At 41.6% G+C, this 21889-nt stretch overlaps 1 protein-coding gene across 4 annotated transcripts; it reads right to left on the minus strand.

Annotated features, from left to right (window-relative positions):
* Window positions 1–262: 262 nt before the first annotated feature.
* camsap1a (calmodulin regulated spectrin-associated protein 1a) lies at window positions 263–20053 on the minus strand. 4 transcript variants are annotated; one of them, XM_044333388.1, is made up of 20 exons: window positions 19687–20053; window positions 18882–19087; window positions 12257–12519; window positions 10807–10968; window positions 10630–10710; window positions 9396–9455; window positions 8805–8946; window positions 8548–8687; window positions 7759–7855; window positions 7502–7628; window positions 7137–7222; window positions 6579–6663; window positions 4065–6435; window positions 3795–3931; window positions 3485–3693; window positions 3251–3313; window positions 2866–2953; window positions 2644–2765; window positions 2237–2355; window positions 263–2049 (listed from the first exon to the last, which is right to left on the minus strand). In XM_044333388.1, exons 2-20 carry the CDS (start codon window positions 19084–19086, stop codon window positions 1759–1761), a joined length of 4848 nt encoding a protein of 1615 aa, XP_044189323.1. In that variant the 5' UTR covers window position 19087; window positions 19687–20053; the 3' UTR covers window positions 263–1758. The 4 variants fall into 4 exon arrangements, with proteins under 4 accessions (XP_044189323.1, XP_044189324.1, XP_044189325.1 ...); XM_044333389.1 differs by lacking the exon at window positions 9396–9455; XM_044333390.1 differs by lacking the exon at window positions 3251–3313.
* Between the last annotated feature and the right edge of the window lie 1836 nt (window positions 20054–21889).

Genomic DNA, 21889 nt, shown 5'->3' on the forward strand with positions numbered 1-21889 from the left:
AGACATTTTGACTTGTCACGACAGGAAAAGCACAGGTGGAACTGATAACATTAACAAAGCTAAATAGGTTTCAGCCATTGTCAATGATATTAATTTCAACTGTGTTTTTATTGTTCTGACATGTCAAAATGTAAAAAGGGGTCATAGAAAAAAGGAGGAAAGTGAAATAGGAGGGCAGACTGAAATAAAGAAGAGGAGTGAGTGAGGAAGGAACAGATGAACATACACACAAAAATACCATAGACCACTAAAACTTCAAACATTTCATCAAAAAACGTACCTAGTTGCATTTTATTATATATCTTCAAAATAAATTAACATACAATAGAACACAATGAAACAAGACTCATAACATCTCTGAAAGCCTGTAACAGAATAAACCTCAAAATAGTGCCTGCTTTTTAGTAAACATAACTTGTACATAACGTACAAAAAATACTACTCAAAAAATGTACAAAATGCAGCAAACAAATATCAAGTATTGTGCAGTTTCCCCACCGCATTAAACCAGCCGCTGACAGTCAGTCATTACAGGGAAAATTACTAGTGCTGCCAGGCAGCGTGTTGAGCGCCAGAAGCTACATTAAAATCGTATGTCTCACCAGAGGCCAGTGAGCAGATAATGAGTAGCAAACAGCTCAGTGGCATAGCTCCGTCCATTTTGGTTCAGCAATACGAGCCAGTCAGGGATCTCAGATGGCTCGTCTGGGTGGTGGAGTATAAGTATAAAGTTAATACAATATAATGCACTACTGATAAGGTATAATGCACTGAGTCTCAAAAGCGCCTCCTGTCTGGAATAAATACTAGTACAATTTCTCCTACTGTAAAAACAACATTATTTTAAGACTTCTCTTCCACCAGAACAGCAGCACACAGCTCCAAAACTGAAAAAAAAAAAAAAAAGAAAAGAAAAAGAAAGAAAATGTTTTGTTGCTTTGTTCCATTTTTCTGTTACATTACAGAAGTTTTAAAGCATAATCAAGAGAGTAAACACATTCAGAGCTGAGTGCACAAGTGGTGCAAACAGCTCTCCTCTAACACAAATACTCACACACTTCCCCAAACACACTAAATAGAAAAACAAGACTTGACCACATACTAACATCCATTCCATACTTAGATTTAAAAAAAAAAAAAAAAACGTTTGTTCAAAGCTCCCTCTTCATGAAAGCACTGACCAGGAGTAGTAAATGGTGAATAAATAGGGGCTCTGTATGTGGAGCCTGGATTTATCACAGCAGTAGGGTATTTTTTTGCCAAGCTGTTATAGCAAACTTTTTCAGTCAAAAATCGAGTGAACGTTCACCACAGTCTGTCTGTAGTTGCTGTAACTACATACACCGTATGAAGATTCAGTAGTATTCAACTTGAGGGTCCATTTCCTCTTCAGTGCTACACAACAATCAGTCCATCATCAATAGTGCCAATTTAATGTAGGACGTACCTACAAATTATAACACAAAAGTGTGACATGCAAAATAAAATGGTAACAAAACAAAAAGAAAAAAAACATTGCAGTGCATTCAGTTGGCAGGTGTTTCGTATTCTCGCACTGCTCCAGACTGACATCTCCATTTATGAGAACATGTCGTACCCCTCCCACTTGCACTAGCTGGCTAACGCCACTGTCTAATAACACGTCAGTCACATGATCATGTGTCAGTCATCTCCATGATTATTGGGTCCTGCCCAACAGTACTAGATAGAACAGAAACTGTCACAAGTGTCCATCTCTCTTTTTCCTTCTCTCCTTTCTCACTTCCTCCGTGAGCTCCCTGGTCTCTTGACCTGCCAGAGGTGATTGTGGATGGTCAGGGCGTCCACGCTGACTGACACGGTCTTGGCAGGGATGACGGTGAACTGTTTGCGGTCCGAGCTGTATTTGTAGAGCTTGTCGATCATCTTCCGGCTGATAGAGCGCGGCCCTGTGCCCGTGAATTTGACGATCTCCTCAGTGTCCGGCGAGTAACTGTAAATGGCGCGGAACTGGCACCCGCCGTCACGGAAAAGGATGATCAGGTGATTGGACTCGCACTTTTCCAACTCCTGTGATCAATCAGTTATGGAACATAATTACTAAATATGGAAAAACACAACTCAGAAACATAACTGTGTAAGAACTAAATCTGCATTTGCCGCAACTGACACAAAAAACACTGATGATTTTAGAAAAGTATGAATTATCCTTCACTTATTCACAATCAATAAATTAATTTCAAGTGATCACACTGACCTCCAGAATAAAATTCTTCTGGCCCTCATTGACCTTTCCAGCCAGGCAGCAGTGTGCGATGGCATTGATGATGATTGGCTTGTTGGACTTGGAGCTTGGCTCCTTGAAAAGTTTCGGACCTTTAACAAACAAAACATAACAAAGAAATTAATGAGAGAAATGCATACACATTTTGCAAGTGTTTAAGGGAATAGTTCAACATTTTGGGAAATATGCTTATTCACCTTCTCCCTGAGAGTTAGAAGAGAAGATCGCTACAGCTTTAGAGTGGTATCGACCTTCTCATCTAACTCTCAGCAACACTTGAAAGCTTACTGCACAAAAGTTTTTTTGCTTTGTGATGGTAACAATACATTAAAAACATTGGTGTTATATGAATAAATAGGTTTTTCTGCATTACTGCTCACCATTGTACTCTGCTGAAGTGATGGAAGAGGCTATGGAGCCGCTCTCCCAGTCCCTCTCCATGTTCCTGCTTGATGCTCTGCTCAGCAAAGGGAATGACTCCACAGAGCACACGGATCCAGCCCTGGAAGATGCAGTCATTAGTGAATCAAATGACTACATTGATACAAGAGATGGGAACTGATTATCTTGTCAGGACCTAAACATTAAACAGGATGTCTCACCTCTGTGACTCTGCCCCGCCAGAGATGACACTATCTGCCTCAGTAGCCAACGACAATGTGGATCCTCGATGACTGCAGCTCAGATCAGCTGAAAGTCGCAGACAGCAGGACTTATTACCAGTTACTTTACTAAATAAAACAGCAGTGTTTGTCAAGCCATGCCTGTTCCATTTCCACATGACAAGCAGTGAGCCAAATCCTGTGATGTTACTCTAAATACCAACAGATCTTTAATCTATCAATCAAACAACCCTGTGATTATGAAAAATCGATCATAGCCAAATCAGACTTGGATTTTAAACCCCTGAAGGATTGTTTCATTAGCTATTTTTAATAGATGTGTATGCTTGATGTCACATCATGCAGAGCAGGTTAGAAGGTTCACCTCCCCTGCAGCCTGCTGCTGAGCCCTGGGCTTTGATCAATATGGACACCTTCAGAGAATGACCTGCACAACACACAGGTGCACACTCAGAGCATGACAAACAATGTAAACAAGTGAAGTGAATGGATATTATACACACACAACAGCCTATTTGATTATACGACAACATGTAGACAAACAGACTGGACAAACAGACAAAAATATAAGCTGTTGAAGAGCTAAAGGTGCACTTACGTGTGGTGGATCCTTTGGAGAGGCTGTTGGACTCTTCGCGGTGCAGTGACTTGGGCCTGCTCCTGCGGGATTTAGTCCGTGGGCGAGGCTTGACCAGACCCTGCTCCTCCATCAGCGCTTGCTGCTTCCTCTGCAAGTATTCCTGCTTTATTAGCTCTCGCCGCGCTTTCTCCTCTTCTTTACGAACACGATCCTCTTCTGCCTTACGCCTTCAAGAAAGGAGTGAGTCAAATACAGTATACACCCCCATACACACGAATCCACCTTAGACAATTCCTTATCCATATAATTAGTGTGTGTGAAAACATACCTGGCCTCATCACGTTTAAGCTCGCTCTCTACTTCTTGCTGCTGTTTGCGAACTCTCGCCTCTTCAGCTTTGCGCTGCTGTTTGAGGAGGAAGGCAGCACGACGCTTTGCCATTTCATCTTCTGCCTTCCCGTCATCCTGGAAGACAGAGAAGAGTGCTCATCATTTAGTTAGTAATTATGCTTCACAGATGGTACTCTTCTCTTTACACACCACTTCACAAGTTTACACATGGAAACACACATAAAAATGCAGATATCCTGAATTTTACCTTAAAGAAGAAGCCTAGTACATTCCTCTGCTCGCTATCTGCTGCGCAGTCTGTAACATCTGTGCTGCCATCCTCCACTGGATCCTTAAGCTCTGACAAATCGACCTCAATCAGTTGACCCTTGACCCTGGTAGTCTCATCTCCACCCATGGCCTCTGTCCCTGAGTTGCCAACGTAGTTCTCTTCTGGCTCTGCAGCCTGTGACAGAGGTTTGGGCGTATTGGAGATGACTGGCGGGTCCTGTGATTGGGGTTTGTCTGAGAACCGTGTAGTTCCCTCTCCGGTGCTGCGTTGGTTGGGGTCCTCATGGACTCTGAAGGTGGTATTTCTCACACTGTTTCTCTCTAACCTGGAGCTCTCAACAGTTAACCCTGTCTCCTGCCCTCCACCGGTATTTTCTCTAGGAGAAGGCGTGCATTGACTGTCGGACTTGATCGAAGCCGTCTTGCTGTTCTCGTTTATCTGCTTTCGCTCTGAGGCTTTGTTGCGTTGGCTGGAGCTAAGCTTGGGAGGACGGCGAGCGGGAGCAGAATTGCTGCCACTGATATCGACAAAGTGAACTGCATACGATTTGGATTCTGAGGTAGAGGGTGATGTTTGTATTGTGTTGAGAGTTGTGCTAGGGTCTGATTGTACGGGTTCTGGCGGAGAGGCCACGCTCTGCTTCATCAGCCGGTCTTGCTGTAAGGAGAGTTGCATCATCTGCTGCTGAATTGAACTAATAGCTTCATTGAGGAGATCTATGGAGCGGGAACATTCATTCATGTCAGGTTCAGCCACATTATCCTGGGACAAGGTGTTCAACCTGTTGTCTCTGTTTATCTGTCTTCCTTCTGTTTGACCTGCCTTAGCCTGGACCTTCAGAGCCTCAAGACAGGAGTCATCCTTGCAGGACTGGGTTTTCAATTTACTCCTGTCAGCATCTTCTAGTTCTGAGGAGGGGGAGTGTTTCAGGGGCAGGGGAAGTGTGTCACTCTTCCCTCCACCCTTCTTCACAATGTTTAAGAACGCAGCTTTCCCCAGCTTTAGTCGCTGCCGTGCAGATAGGGTCTCCATCTTCTTCTTCTGATACTCTATAGCACGTCTTTGCTCTTCTAGCTGCATGTGCAGTTGCAGCAGCTCTGAAGGCACTACTGATGGACTCACCATCATATTCTTCCCCAACACTGAAGCAGGCTCCTTCCCTAGCCAGCCGGAGCTGCCCTCACTCCTCAGCTGCCAGGGAGGGCAGGGGTTGATCTCCGAGCCATCTGGTGTGGTCTTCTGGGAGCTGCTGGTACTTGAGAATCCATCGCGGAGGGCAAGTTTAAGGAGCTTTCTCTCTGCAAAGCTGGTCATTTTGACACTGGCGCTACCTGAAGCGCTGCAGCTGCTCGCCCAGGATGCTGTACTGAGGCAAGGGCTAGACCGCCCGCTGCCGTCTTCCTTATCATCCCGCTCACTCACCTTTGAGTCTTCTCTAAGCTTGGCTGACTCACCCTCTCCCTCTACAAATTCACACACCTCACCCTCTTCTAAGAACTTTCCCTTTCCTCTCTTCACCACCTCTTTAGCCAGCTCCATCTGATCATCATCCTCATCATCTTCCTCAAGGTCTGCAATGTCTGAGTCAGAGTCGAGCCCTACGTCCATCCCAGAGGAGAAAGGACTGTGGTGGTCTGGCTCTCCTGACAAATGAAGGAAAAAGCCTTGGGGCTGTTTCTTCCCAGTCTGAGAGGTGCCCGTCGACCCTTCCGTGGGTGGCCTGAGAGAGCTTGTGACTGATTCTACCACAGGTACGGGTGTAAAAGCGCCTCTGTTTGACTCAGACGCTAGGGCTTTTCTCTGTGAGGTGCTTGGGACACTGGCGGTTGTTTTCCTGTAAGCTAGCGCTGCTCTAGAGCGACTCTCACCACTCTCCTCCTCCTTGTTCAGGCTGATGCTCTTCTCTTTTGCTGGCTTAGGGACGGCAGGCATCAAAGGCTCCAGATAGTAGCTGTCTGCCTGGTGGTCTGGAGCAAAGGGACTCGTATCAAGGCAAGGAGAGCAACGACTATTAGAAACCCTTGGGGTGGAGGTTGAACTCTGGATTTCCAGCTCATCCTGCTCCATGTCGCTCCCAAGTCGATGTCGGGGAAACACTGAAGGGTGGATAACAGCAACCAGCTCCTCCTCCTCTATTTCCTCCTCCTCATCCTCTATGCGAATATGACTAAGCAGGCTTTGACCAGTGAGTCTGTGTTGAGGCAGTGTTCCTGACCCCAGCATGTGTTTAGGGGTAATACTCATAATGTTAGAAGCCAAGCTGTCTTTGCTGATGGAGCGAGCGATGCTGATACTGTCTGCGTCATCCTCCAGAGGGAAATGCAGGGCATAGGGCTGTGATAAAGGCCTGGACAGGGACAGAGGGAGTAGGGAATAGGATTTAAGTGAGCTAAGTGTAATAAATCAAGAAATAAAGAAATCGTCTGTTATAGCTGTACCTGCTTCTAGATTAAATGGAGTAACTGTGAAGCTTGTAATTAAACGGCTCACCTCTGCCTCCTCTCTGGCCAGGCTAGTACTGATCCCTGATGCTGCCCATCCGGACGAGTCAGAGAGTTGGACCGATTTCTCAGCTCTGTACAAAGAAAATATGATCAGTATTAGGAAATGAATGAACACTTTAACATGCAATATTAATGTTTAATTTCAATGTCCTAAAGTTGAGGAAGCTAGAATATAAAACTGACTCCAAAAGAATCTGATATAAAAGAAGAAATGTTACGTTACATCTCTAAACATTGCAGTGAACTCAGACCAAGACAGGATCAGTTATTCAAGTTATTAAAAACCCCTCTGCTTTAATTAAAAACTTATCAAGTACATTGTTTTATGTTTGAAGTGGACAGACAAGGAACATACAAGAAAACAACAGACACATTTAGATTACAATCAGAATATCTTTCCCACTCTGTATCTTCCCCCTCCCTCCCTTTTCTCTGCCCTCAAGCCTGTCCATAAATGTGATTAAATAAGGTTTGAAGAACTTTGTCATTGGAGTCAGCAAACTCAGTCAGCACTGGTGCCTAAGTAAATATTGTTTTACATTACCTGAAGTGTCATCCTCAATCCCCTTCTGTTGTCTCTGTCTCAGTGGCAGTAGAGAGTGAGATGGGCTTGATGAGCGTGGTTTAGTGCTGTTAGGGAAATACAGAGATGTTTGGGTTTACAATTAAATCTGGTTTGATTTCTAAAATGTTATCATATAGTGAAAGATTTGCTTTAAAAAAAGGTTACTCTGCATCATGGCAATTTACAGTTTTTTTTATGAATAGGTCACATTTTTGATAAAAAGGAAGAGCATGTGATAATGTAATAATGTAGTGTGAAAAAGTACATTAATCAATGAACCAGTAACTTGAAAGTAAAACGGGTTCTGTGTGGCGTTCCTGAAAAACACAGTTACTGTATAATACCTGATGTCAGGGCTTGGGGGCGTGGTCAAGACGTCAGCAGAATTTGATGATGTCAGGAAACTACGTTTAGTGACGTTGGAGATGGGTATATGACTTCGAGAGCTCTTAGGCTGCAGCAGCAATCTCACTACAAAAATTGGAGAAGGGGATATTAATCATTAGAAGAAATCCTTTAACACTGTTTAGCATTTTTAAATAAAAGATCCATTGGCAGTTCAATAAATGACAAAACAATACATCAAGAGAGTGTACTTTACCATCTCTGATTTCCTGAAGGTCCCTGGGCTGTACAAAATCTGGCTTCACAATCTCACACCACCAGAAGAGCTCAGCAATGAACACCATCACATTATTCTGCAAGATACAAGGTCAAGCTCAGTAGCAAGGCACATCAATGAATATTGGGTTGTGTTGCAGTCCATATTTTTATATTACAATGGATCAAATGACTGTGTATGTGAAAGGGGTCATTTATTGTAACAAATCCAACCTAACTCTGTAGTTACAGAGCCTCTCGGCTTATCTTTAAACTCTTTGTTTTGGTTTTATGGTCTGCAGTTTTACTGTTTAGATTCATTCTCAGTAATCTTGTCAGCATCATTTTCAGCCACAAAAAGCTCTGATAAACTGATAAACTTCTCGTGTTGAAAGGAAAGTTAGGTGAAGCTACTGTCCAGCAAACCTCCGCATTGAATTTGATGGAATATTTAACACAATTTGTTTCCTTAGTAAATTAACCCATGTGTAGATTTGCATGTTAATAAGCATAGTAGAATGATCTGGGCATTTAACATAGCAAAATAGAGATAAAGGAATATTGGACTTTTTCAGGTGGACACATCCACGACACCAAATAAATGCTCAATTTTCCCCCTGTCATCTGGATCTGTCAATATAGGCCCGTGTGTTTACATGTTTACCATATCAACTTTATAAGGTGATAATATGTCAGTGTTGTGTTTACATCTTCTTCTGTTGCCTGCAAGTGTCCAAAAAAAGCAATTAATGTAGGTTTAAGGTATTTTCTGTGTTTTTTTTTGGCTCACCCTCAGCACTGGTGGGGAATACAACATGTCCTCAGGCTTCATATAGAAGCACTTGTTCAGGTATTCATTAGAGAACTCCTTCAGTAGCTGGAGGTTGTACATGCTGTCTGCTATGGAGGGGACCTCCTTCAGACAGATATCTGCAAGAAACAGCATGCATAGAACGGTCAACACTATCAGGTACACAATATGTGAGTGAACAGGTACAGTATCTAATGCTTTTCCTCAGTGGATTTAGTAGTCTAGTGTTACCGTACCTTCCAGTCTGATGAGTTCTGGGCAATAGAAGTGGATCAAAGAAAGCAGTGCCGAGCCGTCTGAAATATCCTTCAACAGGTCGTCCAACAGGGGGAAGTGTTGAAGTGTCCGACCTGACAGGTGATCTCTGCGATAACGCACCTACATGGCCAGAGAGGGCCAGAGTTCAGATAAAGTTCATAAATTATCTTATCAGAACAGAGTCACATGACCACTTGTCACATGCAAACACAACAATTAGCACCTTGTAAAAAATGTTTTATTCATTTATTACTTTCTAGCTCTCTCTAACATATATACCGTAGAGTATGTGTTTGCAACTGGCATCTAGTTCTTGTTGGTGTTTATCTTCTATCAGTTAAAGGCAGATGGAGCTTTGCAAAGTCTTTTAAAGGAGCATCTTGTGCATTATGTGGTACATTAATAGAGTTTGTGTTTTCACTCAACTCTCAGAAATGTTAATCACTTTCAGGTACAATAGACTAAAATCTGTTTAGTAGCTGGTGCATGTGATAAATGATTTAAAAAAGGGAAAAACACAATAAGTGAGAGGATGAAATAAAGAAAATGGTCAATGGTGAGTACATTACCACACGAGAGAACTCCACAGGCTCCAATAAGCAATGGGCCAGAGCATGCAATATATCAGGCTGGTGAGGGAAAAATGAGATGATTGGGAAGAAGTTAATGAAATGAGGTGAGCCATGACTGGATGAGAGGACATGAGCCATGTAAACACTGGCTCCATACAGGTTGTCTATGGCGACAATGAGTTATAAGTGCCTGGTAATTCATCAGGTTTCAGGTTCGCTCAACAGAAATCAACAAAAAAGAAAGCATACAGGGAGTATAGTGGTGCGTGTGGGGAGGGGAAGGTGATGAATATGAAACTCAGCTGAAAAATGCAGGAACTACCAAAGGTTTCATGCAAGGTAAAAAGCATATAAGCAAGGAAATAGTTTTGTGAGTGTGCTGTTTCTTCCTTTGCCACTAAGGGGCACTGTGTCATCTTCACTGTATTTAAATAACACATCATTCTTTATAAAACTGGTGATAATTCATGCCTGGCTAATTTATTGTTTGGCCTATTACAGTTTATTTTTACTTAAGCTGTCACATTGTGCTGTCCAAGCTGACACTGACATATATACACACTTAAAAGACACACACACATACACACACGCACACATATTAGTGGTTGCTACGTCGGTTGCACTTACAGGTACAAGCTTCCAGTACCATTTGGAGGGAGACTAGTATCCAAGAGGCAGGAAGGGAAGGAATTTAGGGGGAGACACAAACAGGAAGAGCAGCAGACAAGTCAAGGGTCAGATACAGTGACAAGGAATCAGATAATCCCCAGTTACCATGGAGACAGATCTGATTTTAAAGGGTTAGGCTGAATGAGTCAAGAATATGTAGTTTAACAGAGAATAGGGAAATGAAGAAATAGCAGTATAGGACTACAGAACTCAGAACTACAGACTTTGCTTACACTTGTCTGTCGATAATATTCCTTTTCTGATTGGCTGATAGGAACCAAATCACGCCATGGCTTAAAAATTGTGTTTGAATCTGTGATCAGAGGGTGACGTGAGGTGCTCATCAGATCACAGTGCAAGCAAGATCTGATGACAAAACCTACACACGTGACAGTTAATGCACCCAGTGAGGACAGGATACATCATGCGAGTGAAATCACAGCCAGGAGGACAATAGACAAAGGCAACAACATCTCTAAAGAAAGACAGTGTTTAACAGAGAGGAGCTTCTTTCTGAAGCAGTGAAAGAAAGAAAGAAAGCGACAAAGAGAGAAGGCAATACCTTCTGGTGACTGGGTGACTCCAGCAGATGTTGCTTCATTTTCATCTCTTTTTCTGAGATCTCCCTCATCTTCATGTTCACCTTTAAGCGACAAAGATACGACAAAGGTCAACACAAATGAAAAAAATGAATGAATGCACAAATGCAAACGGGGACACATGAATGTTTGGTTCTTACCTTGTTGATCCAAAAAACCATCGCATCTTCCAGGTCAAAAGGCAGCTCCTTGGAGGCACTGAAGTTCGAAAAACGCTTGACACTGGACACAACCTTCTCGATGCTGATCATCTCCACTGTGTAGGCCATCATCAGGGCATCAATGAGATGGATGTGAGAGCTCTGGAAGAACACAATAAACAGGAAAAGACTATGAGTTGTCTTTGAATGTAACAACAGGAAGACTATTTTGGATTTGATGGGTTTTACTATACAATGACGTATCCTGCCCCATGTCGTGATAAGCAAATAATAGATTGCTGCTTCTTTTCCATGCATTCAACTCTCATTAAACATATGCTACAACGTCAATCATGTTTTCACACTTCATACATGGCTTTAAGGATAAGTTTGCAATAATGGGTCTGCAGAAGGTCAAATATGCAAGAAAGAACAGTGTTCCTTATGTGGTTACATTGTAGTTACATATAAGATTAAACAGTGATGATTTCAATGGGATTTCTGACTATTAGATAAGAATACTTAGATCATTATTTAGTCAGAGATTATTAGGCTTTTACACTTCACTTAAATTAGAGTAGTATCATCAAGTGAACTGGCAACCTACACTTGCCATCTGGCAAACAGCTAATGTGACTTTTCTTGCAAAAGCCAAATGTGAGCCAAGAGAAATGGGATAAATAATGCACCAGTCGACTAGACTGTTTCGCAGGTTTTAGAGGGCGTAACTAAAATATTCATGAGGCAAAATGAACCAAAAGGCACAGCATTTTTCATTTAATATGAACCCACTACTAAGACATACTGTATTAATCATATACTACAGGTGTGAAGGCACAAAAGCAAACAAGGCTGGCTGATAAACTGCAGTTTATGTTGCATTTATGAGAGTTGTAAAGTGTCAATATGAATGCAGTTTCAGCTCAAATGGAGAGACCAAAGAGACTCAGATACACCCATTAATTAGTTTTCTCTAAAACTTCAAAATCAAAAATCAAAGTCATCTTTTGAGAAAGAGTTCTTGATATTCAGGTGATGTTTCCTTGTAGTGAAAATGCCTTTTAAGTAAAAAGAAATCCAGGTACCAGGCTTCCAGCAAAACAACAAACACAAGGACACACACACTTATGTATGCAGTATCTCTACCATACCCCTTTGCCTTTTTGTGCCATTAAAATACTGTGTGTGAGTCATAAATGAATGACAGTGAGTCAGGACAAGGACTTTCTATCTTTTCATGTGTGGGCTAGTAAGGATTTTGCTTGTAGCAGTCTGTAAGCCCTGCCCTGTTTCCATGGCAACTCAGTGATGAAGCATCTCTTATATCGTGGTTGGAAAAACACCTTTTGGACTGTGTGTTATAGATAGCAGATAATAATACCTATATGTACTACTAGCACTTTAATTAATTTGCTGATATCATTTTAGATGTTTAGATTAAACCACCCACCATCTTTATGGGAGCCGAGCTGAGATCCAGATTGGAGACTGGTGTGTTGTCGGTCTCCAGGACATAGATGCCTTTCCTGGACAGGGCCTGGATGACAGACTGGTGGCTGTGGAGCGAGGCTGCCTGCTCAGCATGCAGGATGAGCCCACACACCCGGCAGTAGAGCTCTCCAGATAGCAGCAGGTGGATGATGGGGGGCTTGATGTGCTCCTGCTCATACTGGTCAGTGTAGAACGGGTCCCGCAGGTCTGCAGGGATGTGATCTGGAAAGAACAATGATGGCAAGCATAATGTATTATTAAATTAATGTCTACCTGAGGGTTTGAACCTATTAAAGTTGTATTCAGTCACATATCAGACCATGCATCCACACTCAAACTAATGTTGCATAAACACGTGTCCACCAATGCCTCGCCATGTTACATAACAGAAAATCTCCCCAGGACACAGACTTGCAAGGTATTAGACTGTCTAAGAAGAAACAAATGCAAGAGGAAAGTACTGAGACAAAGTCAATGGTTAAATAGCATGCCAGGTAGCAAGCCTGAAGGCCTATAGGTTGACCAGAGGTTTTAAGCCAATGAGCTAACAGGACTTAGCGGTGATACCTAAGCTGATGGTGTTGTCCTAGCCAGCCGGGTGTTTTCCTGCTCATGGACACAGACATGGGGCAGCTATTTTTATATGCCTTGGACATGCTAATCCAGAGTTAAGGCCTGAAGCACTCACGAAATTTAGCGTCCAGCGCTTTCTGGGTAGATTTAGGCAGGAGGCAACAGTGAGACTGCTCAAACATGATGCCAGCCAGACAACAGTCTGATGAAATTAGGAAACTGGTATTTAGAAATCGGATTTAAAATGAGGTTGCTGAATATTTCTTATATAAATTTAGTTTGTTACCACACTGAATTATTTAAAGAGAAAAAAATCCTCCTTTAAAAGATGTTGTATTTTAGCAGTTCTTTCCATCAAACCAGTCAGTATTGATTACATTTTACTTTCCAGATAACTCTCCACTCAATATACAGTAACAGTCAAAAGTACTTTTGAGAGTTAGATGAGAATACCATTCTCATATCAGTCCGGTTATTGTAATATGATGCTAAAACCAGTAGCTGGTTAGCTTAGCGTAGCATAAAGATTCAAACTATACTGAATTATTGTGTGACTGACCAAATCAGTAGCTTTTAGGAGTGGAGCTTCTCACTGGTGACTCAGAATCTGCAACAGACTGAAAGTACTACTGAACTGAAGACAGTGTTGATCGAATCAGCAGTGACTCTGCTGATTTGTGACTCACTGTATGTGTCACTTAGTAACATTGACAGACACAGCTTTACAAGTGTCCAGATCTCAGCAATGACAATTATAAAAAAGTTATCAAAAATGGGAAAATAATAAGTTTATCTATATAGCACCTGCTTCACAATAAAAACAAACAAAAAGCAAATAAAAAAAGCAAATAAGAGACATAGCAACAAACATTAAATGCAGACATCTGGCTAAAAACACAAGGCAAAAACTGAAATTAACAAAACAAATTAAACAAAAGCAAGTCTTTGCTTCCCATTAGAAACCGAGCTGACTGAGATGAACAGGCAAAATATGACATCCATTAGTGGAAAATACACAAGCAGCAAGCTCAGATTTATTACCATAGCACACTGTGAAGACCTCAGCTGTGTCTTTCACAGCAGACTGATTGCTTGGCACTGTGTATCTAGAGTATCTATCTCACTCTCTACTGTCGTATAGTGCTGCCATATGGGCCTGACAATCTGAGATCATGTGAGAAAATGCTCATTGTGCATCAATCGAGGCCTGTGTTTATCTGTCTCATTTATGTTTCTCTCAACCAAAAGCAAATCTTGCAACTCCTCCTCCGGCCCATCTCCAAACACACCCTTTCTTTACACTGCCATTTCCTCAGCCTCAGCTGTCCCTGAATGCCCCCTCATCATCCTCCCCGGTTGCCGTGGAGATAGTGATGGGGAATGCCAGCATGGCCGGTGGTGGGGGCTGGGTGGCTGTCCCATCTCCTCACAAAGGCATGCTCATTGGACCATTTTATGGTGCCTGACATCAGGAGGTGTGCGTGGCGTGGAGAATCGGAGGAGGGAGGCAGTTGCTCCTCTCTAATCCTAGTTGCTAATACTCCTTGGATATTTATTATCCACCTGATCCTGAAACGTTAAAGCCCACCCTAGTGTGTGTGCACGTGTGTGGGAAATCAAGAGGGAGGAGGGAATGCAGGGAAAGCCTTTGTTCCTATTCTTTCAGACACAAGGTCAGACTGATCTGCAGAGATCCTTGCCGACAGTCCAGGGTAGAGCTGTCAGACTCTGGGCTCTGCAGGGGGAAACACACAACTATTCTCTCTTTTAAGAGGGATTAATGGAAAATCCCCCAGAAGACAGTATGTTGGGAAAACATAGACACATAGCCTTTAAGCCAACACACCATTTAGGCACACCTGGAAGTCTGAATCTACAGAAAAAAATGAAAGCAATTTGATGTGCTGCTGTTGAGCTAGCTCTGTAATCACACACTGTAATCTTTCCAACATGTTTCCTTCTACTGTGATCTTGTTGTGTTTATCAAAAACAATTACTGTGCATACTATCAGTCAATGCTATTCTGAGGACATCTGCAAGTATCGTTTACATTCCATAATTTAATAGAGCTAGAAGCAGCCAATATTAGCTTATTGCAGACATATCTGTATCAGTCTATGTGTCAAACAGTAAGCGTTAAGATGCTGCACTATAGAAATGCCAAAGAGAAAGTATATAAATTGTGTTTGCATCCACCTGAGAACACTGACAAGTTCATTTTTCAACAGTAAAATATTCCAATCTGCACATATATTGGTGACAATTCTTGATTAAATTTAGGGGATCCCTTTTAAAAATGTTTGTTTATGTGTTTATTGTGTTTAGGTTAAAATGACTGTTTCTAATATATCATTATCAGATTTGTTATCAGCATCATCATCATAAAATAAAAATGGGATGTATTATTTTATTTGTCTGTGCTGCAGCTTTAGGATCAACTGACTAATTACTGACAAATATGATAATAGAAACACATGTGAAACTAGTGATATTGTGGGTAAAGTTGTCTAGTTACATTCAAGAAAACTAACAAACAGCCATCTAAGAAGATCTACTGTGTATATATATTGCAGACAATATTATGTCAAATTTAATCAAAAACCCAAAGGAAAACTGCTTCATGATTCAGGTGCAACACATGCTGTCTCAGTCCCATTCTGATGTAATGTATCTGTCATACTCTAAAAGTCTTCACTTCACTATTCTTAAAACATCATCAAAGAGGGAAATTTAGGAAATAAAGGTGTGTGTGAAATATGAAACAGTCAGACTAACACAGCTTGTCAATATATGTGTGAGCTTCTCACAATAAAACATCTACGTAGTAGTTTTGGTTGCATATTTAAAAGAAAGAATATATTCTGTCTCTAATCACAAAAAAAAAATAAATAAATAAGAAAAAGCCAAGGGCTCTGCTTTCTAGAAATGACATTAAGAAAAGATCTGCATGTTTCTCCAAAGGCCATTAATAAAACAGACACGACTTAAACAAACAGGCTGTGTTGAACAAAGACACAAGCCTTCAGGTCCAATCCCATTAAACACTTAAACATGTGACTGGCTGTGGTGACTTTCACACCAGCACAAACAAACAACACAGTCCTTCCAGCGCTACTGTGTTGGTTGCTTTGCACTCTAATCTAATAAGCATGATTCGGTTCTTTTGACCTCCACAACACTATCAATGACCAAGGATGGTGTCAAAGAAAACAAAACAAAAACTGATGTACTGTTTTTAAAAGAGATATAAAAGAGATATCATTTCAAAACAGGAGCACATTACTGCTAGATAAATATTAGACTGTTTATTCCAGACTTACTACATTCTCAGGATCACCACATATTAACCAATATGTTACCAAGTACAGATGAATTATAATATATTTATAAGCTCCGATCAGTTAGCTGTCTTACAGTAGTTAAACAAAATATGCAGTTCCTGCCTAAACATATATTCCATGTCTGCGTTGCTAATTCAGTCTAGTCAAATGGAAACTATTGGGTTTTTTTTTTTCCATGCATCGATTAGGCACTGCATTATTGTGACGGTAACAGTGAGCAAGCAAACATCAGGACATGAAAGAGCATAACTTCATAACAAACAGTGGAGGGGCATTTCAATGAGGAGATACTGTGACCCACAAGCTTTCATGATTTCAGGAAATCGCATTAAATGGATTGGTCAAAAAGAAAATGACTCTCTGCAACTATTTTATAACCGATGAGTCATTTTTCAAGCAAAAGTGCCAGACATTTCCTAGTTCAAGCTAATTGTGATGGATTGTTTTGCACATCCATCAGTCTAGATGTACATAACAAAGAATTTTGAAGACACCGTCTTTGGCTTTAAGAAATTGTGATTTTCTTTCACTATTTTCGGACATTTTGTAGACCCAAGCAATCTGCAGTAATCTGTAGACCAAGTAATCAAGAAAGTAATCTACAGATTAATTAATAATGAACATAAATTCATGATTTAGTTGCAGCCATACATAATGTTAAGATAAGTAGGAAAAAGTTGTGACTCTCATTACTGTCATCACCAAAAGAAATCAGGGTGAATGATGGAAGGCTGTGGAAGGTAAACAAATATCCTGGTACAGGTTAGGTGAAAATGTATAATGTTAACTTTCATATTTAAATTGGTGCCTGAAAAAAACAAAGTCACTTAACTCTCAAAATACATAATTCCAGTACTGTCAATTCTGGATGAAAATGGAGTCGAGATAGTGAGTACTAAAAATCAGTCTATTGATAAAAGGGCTCCTTAGTGTCCCTGGCACACTGACGTCAGGAGGAGCCAATCAGATTAAGGGAAGCAGGAAGCTTGACGAGCGAGACGATGATGGTTTGGTGTTTATTATGGGCATCTGATCTCTGCCCTGGAACAACACAACAGAGTTGGATAACAGAGAGGTGAAGCTTTAACCAGCGACATCAAAGCTCAGCATAAAAACGCTCTAGTTGTTGGGAGATTAATGTGATATCAAACCTGCTGGTATGGTGCGATACTGATTGTGGATATCAAATTTCTTAAATTTTAGGTAGTTTTAACTTCTGTGCCTCTGAATGTCCGTTTACATATCTGCAACAGATTTTTAGGGACTGTTTTTTACATTTTCATGGCATCCTCACATTACAAACCTTTACTAATTCATCTAATCCTTAAGAATTTTAGGGGTTTGTTGCCTCAGAGTCAATTTACTGAGTCATCCACTGCAACACACACAGGAGACAGCACCGCAAGGAAGGAAACACTTAGACTACTGTATGTCTGGCTCATAAAACGGATATGATGACAAAGAGTTTTCCTTTACTGAACGACTGTCTGTGTGTCTGCCTCACCAATGCCTCATTGTCATACTGATAATAATAATCACAGAGACTGGTGGGCTTGCGTGAACAGCAGTGCTGACCCCCTGCTCACACTCCCCAGAGAGCAATCAGCGAGTGACACACAAACCCACATTCAAGGAGTGATTTCCAGACATTTACTTACAGCCTGGCGATGTAGAGCAATCATTTTTAATGTTTTAGTGGAGCTCGTCAGAGATGGCAAGGCTAGTGACCTGTGCATAAAAGACTTGGTCGGTCATGAGCGGTCGGCCTGTGTCTTCACTCATAAACATGGACTGCTGCTATGTCGTCGTTGCATTATAATTCATTTTTGACAGCGATAATAACCAGACGACAAAGCACACGGCACTCTGAATGATACTTAATTATTTGGTGACAATTTATAAATCCATCTTTGTTAACAGGAAGGTTGTAAACACATTAATAAATGATTTACTAGGTGGGAGGTGGAGATCTACACACAATGTATTCTTGTTGTCTTTTTGGACCAAAACCTATGGTGTTTTTTGGCTTAAACCATAAACTGGCGGCTTAATGGTTTGAAACATATACCATACAGTATAACCATGACATCCCCGGTTTGATTCCCCCATATTTACAGGCTGCATCTCCACTGTAAAGCCAAAAAAACCCAACATATTGATTACATATTTCCAAATCCCCTCATGCACTGTCCTGATCAATGCATTTGACTCCATTATGTACTGCTTTTTTTTTTTTTTTTTTGCTACCAAACAGATGTGATAGGCTTATAGTATATCAGCTAATAATACAAGTACTGCAATATTTGTACTAGGCTCTATGGCAAGGATATAGAGATCTGTTGTTATTTCATTCCTTGGCTCAACTTATAAGCTTTATAAAAGGTGTGTTGTTTTTATTTTGTTAATTGTTCCAGTTCAATTAACATGATTTGTATCTAGCAAGCTGTTAATGCATAAAGTCTAATTACACATGCATCATATAGGCTATTACGTGTTGTTGCTGATATTTAATTAGGAAATACATACAGTATTTCCCCCCTCTAAGTGAACCACACCTGAGCTAGAATAGCTTAACAAACTGTCTTACATGTCACAACCAGAGCTCATTTCACACACAGTGAATGTTTGCAAGGTCCCAGCAGTGAGAGGTAAACACAGAGGAAGTCTTACCTATGCCATAAGCTTTGGCAAACAGCCAGCGGAGATTTGCGTCTATTTTGGCTCTTGCAGAGTCGTACAGCTCCAGCGGTACAACCTGAGTCTCCATGCCTCCTCCTCCTCCTCCTCCTCCTCCTCCGGCATCATCTGCCGCCGCTGCCGCTGCCGCTGCTCTCCTCCTGGTGCTGTCCCTGCCAGCACTCGCCTCCACATCCATCCTGCACGGAGGGAGAGACACGGAAACATTAATACCGGTCTGAACCGACTGCATTACATCATCGATAGATAAGAAACAACAACCAGCTCGGGCCTGGCTCTCTGACAACACCTGCTCTGGTGATGATGATGATGATGATGATGTGAAGCTGTACACTTCACCTTGTCTAACCTGCTGTTACTGTCTCGACCGTTGGTCATCTAGAGTCAGACGCCATGACCATGCTAATTTTTCATTTAATTTTTACCAGACAAACACACACACACACACACACATACACACACATTAGATTTGCATACTGTTTCAGCTGATGATCAGCTGATGATGTGTTTGGTAGGAGTGAATGAAAAGCTACAATTTGGGACAACCGATATGCACCATTTATACCTCCTTTTGGTTTATTACATATCAAAAATGAGGCATAATTAGCATCTTCGACTGCTGCTGTTAGTTAGTTAGCTGGTTCCAGTCGAGCCTTTGACAGGTTGACCAATGAATGACCCAACATTAACCGTTAACTCTATTAACGTTAGGTTAGCTAGCTTAAACTGCGCAAACATACCTCGAAATTTAAGGCGTCAAACAGAAAAAAAACCTCACCTCTAAGAGCTCATTGGGTCTCCTCCGAGGCTTTATGTTTGAGACGTGCTGTTAAAACGCCGACATGCTGGCCTGGCTTCAGCTAACGGTGAAATAACAGAGGACTCCTCCCCGCCCAGCGACACAAATCTCCGGCCTCCCAGGGTAAAGCTGCGGCTCGCGACTGATGGTCGTTAATCCAATAATAAAAAATCTGATTGGCAACCATACGGAAGTGTGTTTTCGAGGAAAATGTTAACGTCCAAAAGCCGGCTGGTTCATATTTGCTGTCATCGCCTCTGAGAGAGGACTAGCAGGGTCCAGTGACGGTGTCCGGACAGCCCTGTTGTAGGAGCCTGTCTCTATGGGGACGAGCTCGGCTGTAACACATCTGTTCACCTGCTGAGGGCGCTGTTTGCCTATAGCCACAGAGAGAGAGAGAGAGAGAGAGAGAGAGAGAGAGAGAGAGAGAGAGAGAGAGAGAGAGAGAGAGAGAGAGAGAGAGAGAGAGAGAGAGAGAGAGAGAGAGAGAGAGAGAGAGAGAGAGAGAGAGAGAGAGAGAGTACTGAGCATTCATCATCTGCAGCAGTGCTGTAGACACTGGACACTGCCTTAAAGAGATACTGCAGTGATATATAGTATTGTATTCCTTCAGAATAGGAAGTACTCAGCTCATTTACTGAAGTAAAAGTAGCAAATACCACACACTTCCTTCTTTGGTTCCTTGGTTCCTTCCTTCCTTAGTTCCTTCAAAGGAAGGGAGGAGCCAAGGAAGGATCCAAGGAAGGACGGAACCAAGGAACTAAGGAAGGAACCTTTCAAAGTTTCTTTGCTCCTGTCTTTCTTCCTTTCTTTGTTCCTTGATTGCCTCCTCGGAAAGAAAGAAGTTCCTTGATTCCTTCCTGCCTTCCTTCCTTAGTTCCCTGGGTCCTTCTTTCCTTCCTTCCTTCCTTAGGTCCTTGGTTCCTTCCTTGGTTCCTTCCTCCTTTCCTTGGTTCCTTCCTTCCTTTCTTTTTGCCTTCCTTTTTTCCTTGGTTACTTCCTTGGTTCCTTCCTTCCTTGGTTCCTTCCCTCACAGTATAAATGTTTTTTGAGCTCTTCACTGCATGAATACAGATAGAGACGCACACACACACACACACACACACACACACACACACTCAAGTTTACATTATTTACCACGGCACAGATTCCTGGAAGTGTCTGCAGAGTCGTCTGGTCAGCAGACATCAAATCAGGACAGGCTGAAGGAAAAGAGACTTTAATAAACAAAATCCAAAAAACAGGCTCACATGTTGGTAACAGGCAAACAAGTACAGAGGGCACGACAGACAGGTCAGAAAAAGGCCAAAGGTCAAAACCACAAGTGGAATCATCAGGCAGGAAAATCAGGAACAGGAACAGGATAACAGGATCAGGATCAAGATAACAGGTACAGGTGGCTGGAACACAAGTGTACAACATGAAAAAAACTGGCAGTGGACTCTGGTGAAAGGGAAGGTACACATACACAAAGTGATTAGGCAGAATGAGGGGCAGGGGAGCAGGCAGGGATGATTAGAGAGTGGGGAACAGGTGAGCAGGTGGATGTGGGAATCAGGTTAGAAAGTCCGGGGACATCTGGTGGACAAGTGGAGAATGGCAGGGACTGAGGCAGGAAGGGAAAGATGAACTGGACTAGTCAATTAATGTGACACAGACATACAGTGCAAAATGAGACTGTTATAAAGCATAGACAGAGTATTTTATGGTTAGAGAGAACGACTGAATTATGACCACATTACCAATCAGTGTGCAGCCTGAGATCCTGAGGCAGGAAACCGCTGACTGTTCTCACCTCACGCTTACAGTCTAAAGGGGACTGATCGTTTGCTGTTAGGGCTTTTAAATCACTTTTAAAGACTTATTTTTATCAAAAAGCTTTCTTATAAATTTTATTTTATGTTTATTTTTACTCTTAACTACTGAGTTATACTGTACTTTATTCTTGACGTTGTTCTTAAGTCTTGCATTGCTCTAGTTTAAGTTTTAACTCGCCCACTGTTTTCACATTTTATCCTTGGTGTTTTATTTATGGTTTTTAAACATCCATGTTTTTAAGTTTTATTCCTCTTGTATTCCTGTCTGTTTATTCATGCATGACTGTGTATTTCGTCATTGTGTTTTATGTGTTTGTTGTAAAACACTTTGTAACACTGGTTTTGATAATTGCTGTACAAATAAA

This window comes from Thunnus albacares, chromosome 18 (genome assembly GCF_914725855.1).
Source record: "Thunnus albacares chromosome 18, fThuAlb1.1, whole genome shotgun sequence".
NCBI classification, from domain to species: Eukaryota; Metazoa; Chordata; class Actinopteri; order Scombriformes; family Scombridae; genus Thunnus; species Thunnus albacares.